Source organism: Corylus avellana, chromosome ca3, assembly GCF_901000735.1.
Source record: "Corylus avellana chromosome ca3, CavTom2PMs-1.0".
In the NCBI taxonomy this organism is placed as follows: domain Eukaryota; kingdom Viridiplantae; phylum Streptophyta; class Magnoliopsida; order Fagales; family Betulaceae; genus Corylus; species Corylus avellana.
The window spans coordinates 24,566,819-24,570,407 of NC_081543.1; the positions used below are offsets into that span (position 1 = coordinate 24,566,819).

At 34.9% G+C, this 3,589-nt stretch overlaps 1 protein-coding gene across 1 annotated transcript; it reads left to right on the forward strand.

Annotated features, from left to right (window-relative positions):
* The first annotated feature begins 1,337 nt into the window (after positions 1–1,337).
* LOC132173317 (uncharacterized) lies at positions 1,338–2,080 on the forward strand. The gene is made up of 2 exons (XM_059584780.1): positions 1,338–1,925; positions 2,011–2,080. The coding sequence occupies exons 1-2, from the start codon at positions 1,344–1,346 to the stop codon at positions 2,014–2,016; spliced, it is 588 nt and encodes a 195-aa protein (XP_059440763.1). The 5' UTR covers positions 1,338–1,343; the 3' UTR covers positions 2,017–2,080.
* Positions 2,081–3,589: the final 1,509 nt, after the last annotated feature.

Here is a 3,589-nt window from a genome sequence, read left to right on the forward strand (position 1 = left end):
ACGAAATTTTAATATGATGCTCTAATAATTATTAACTTTTCACCATCATAAACCTATAAAAGTAAATAGCACCAACATTCTACAGTTTATATTTTCCAAAAACATCATTACATGAATATACCTCAGAAATGACATCATAATTCGATTCATTCTAAATACACAACCGTTTCTATTTTCTCATCCCAACTTTTGTGTTGATGCTACAATATCAGCGAAAATCTTTCAGTATTACATCTTTACTTGATAAGTCATAACTCAATAATAGAAACTCGTAATTATGATTTCAACTCAAATGAAATACACGATTACATCAAATGTAAGATTCTCATCCATTCTTGACTAATACATATTGTGCTTGCTGCGTTCTAGAGATGAAATTGATAAGCAAGCAAAGTAGGATATGGGTAAGTTTCCAGGCTGGAAGTTCCAAAGTACACATGCTATAATTTCTCTCCCTTGGGTCTTGCAAGGTCAAGAAGAGAAAGAGAGAAAGATAGTCCTGTTGCTTTCTAGAAATGAAGATTTGAAAAGTATTTCAGGACATGGCATGTATGTGAGACTTTCAAAATACCCACATCGGATGCTCTCTCTCTTCTGTCATTTACGAAGACTGAGAAGAAAAGAGAGATATTTAGCCTGAGAAGCATGATCAAGGATAATCTTGCTTCCTCAGGACATGATCAACGATAATCTTGCTTCAATGGTTTACTACTGAGAGTATAAGGAGTTGGGTTTGTGAATCAAATCGTGATGCTTGCATTTTTTCTCTCTTGAGGATACGCTCAACTAGGAGGAAAAGTCGAGCTTTCATTGTATGGAAGGCTATTAGAAGATTTCAGGCGAAGGGGTATGATCAGAAGGCATGTGTTGCAATGGAGAAAGAGGTGTGAATTTATAGGAAGGGTTTCTGGATAATGAACGAGCGCGTGGTGCGCGTTGGCATGACAATTCATTCAGTTGCCCACGCATGGTATTTGAAGTCGTTGATTGAACAGTGGGTTTGAAAAATGAGCTCAGTCGAATTTATGACAGGAGACAAGATCCTACTTCCACGGGATCTTTTGACAAAATTTCCATCGTGGCCCGAGGTCGCCTAACGCTTTGTTGTTTACTGTTTATTTCACCTGAAGTGAAAAATTCCTTTAAAGCCACTCGTCTGCTACTTCCAGAAACTTCAAAAAATTTCTTCAGTTCCTAACGCTTAGTCTCTTCTCAGTACTTCATCTCTCCCAATTTCTTCGTATTCTCAACTATTTTTCCTTACTCTCCTAAATATGGGAGCATCATCATCATCCGTTAACAACTTCGATTTGAATGTTGCTCCTGCAGCACAACCCATTGTTATGCCTGACGTGCAACCGGATGTGCCTGTTGTTCCCCCTGAAGTGTCTGCTATTCATCCCGTCGTACCTGTTACACACCCTAATGAACCTGCTGCATATCCTAACGTATGGCAGCCAACTTTTGTCTTTGACAATCGTCCTATCACTATTCACGATTCTGTCATGCTCCATGATTCTACTGCTGTAGCAGTGGCCAAAGGTTTCGTAATTCCACGGGATCAAACGTTCTTAGCTGATAGGTCGGATACTGATGCTATTAATAACTCATTGGCATTCAGTATCCAAGGTGCTGCTTCAGTTTCTGACATGGCACAACGTTTGAGTGCCAGAAATGTTGAGCTGAAAGTCTCAAGAAACCAAATCGGGGTCTTACAGCGACTGCTCAAATACTACAAACGAAAACACGTGGATTTGAAGCAGGAGAATACTCAGCTGAAAAAGATGGTGTTATCTTACGCAGAATACTTGGGACCAAAGATGCTAGAAATGGAGAAGAATACCGAACGTCTCCAGCGACAGCACGAAAAACTCCGGGTCGATGTTCAGGGGTGTTGCAAGTCTCTCCGCACACGCTCTAGTCAGGTACCTCATTAGAAATAAATATTCTCTTTGATAATTCAATTATATAAATATACGATTATGCTCATACTAGGTTTTCTCTGTGCAGAAATAATCTTCCTGGAGCAGCTCTGAGGAATCATCTGCTCATCATTACCACGTATCTCTTTATGCAACAAATTCCCTTCTCTTTTTTTTTTTTTTTTTTTTTTTTTTTTTTATGGACACTGGTATGTAATATTATAAGGAGCTTGTTCTCCAAACATTTCTTTTCGTAATCATTCAGTGCTCATTCAATATTCATTATGAAATCATTCTGTCATTGTAATAACTTCCTTTAAACAAACAATCTGTTTAACAAGTTAATCACTCAATAAAACATCTAAGTATGCACCATCACATGTTATCAACCTCTAAAATACTTTAATATCATTGAACATATATCTTATAAGAGAAATTTAGATCATGTCACTATATTATATCACTGTATTATATTGTCTTTCAACTCTTACCTTTATGCTTCAATTTACCTCAAGAATAATAATCCATTATCTTTACTTAGTAAAAGAAAATTATATCAAAAGCTTTGGCATGTAACTAAAATTTCTCATAATTTCATATCCACTAATGCCTCAAAATTTAAATATTATCCACAACCTAGGAGCATCAATTCATCCTCAAAACTTTAAGCATCACTTCAATATAATTTACCTCAATTACAGAAAACCTAGCACCTCAAATTCTAAGAATCACCTCAAAGATTTCGTGAATTGTACCTTAAAGTCATCACAATCATTTGAAAATATCAAAATCCTTAAACCACAACTTTATATCTCAAAATACCTTATAGATTCTAGGGTATACCTTATTTGCATTTATCACTGCAATACTTAAGCATTCACTTCATGCCACTACGTAATCCTTATTCATCAATCCATATATTATAACATCAATCATAGTATCATTATTGTCATCGACTAAACCTTAGCCATTACCAAAAACTCATATAAACTCTTATATCATTAATTCAGTTCAAGAATCATTTCACAACCGACATCCATAAGACCATTCATTACCCAATCACTTACACAATTTGTCTCACAACCTAAATCCATAAAACCATTTTGTCACCAAGTTAATTTCACAAATCATCTCGCAACCTAAATCTATAAAATCATCATACGATTTTTAAATCATGATCAATAATCTTTTCTAAATCCTCGAGACACCTTAAAATATACCCTTATCAATCGATACTCTAGAAAACTGTCGCAAATCCAAATAGGCAGATACTATAGATCACAATCTATCTATAAAATAAAAATTCATCTCCGTCATTAACATGATCACAATAATAAAATCCTCCAAATTAATCACACTAAGATGATTTTTGTTTTTAACAAAAAAATTAACCATTAGAAAAATGCTCATGCATCATTTGAAAAGTCTGCCAGAACCTTATAACCTTTGCTCTGATACCAAAATTGTAACATCCCCAGCCCGTTAAGGCTGAGTTTGCCACTTTTCTTCTTTTACAACAAAAGTTCTAGCAAAGATCTATAAGGTCTATCAGAGTACTTGATTTTAAAGGATACAAAAAAATGTATAAAACATTATTCAAGAGATTTTATTACAAGCGAAATTAGAAAACATTAAACTTTAGTTGCGGAATATCATATCATTACAAT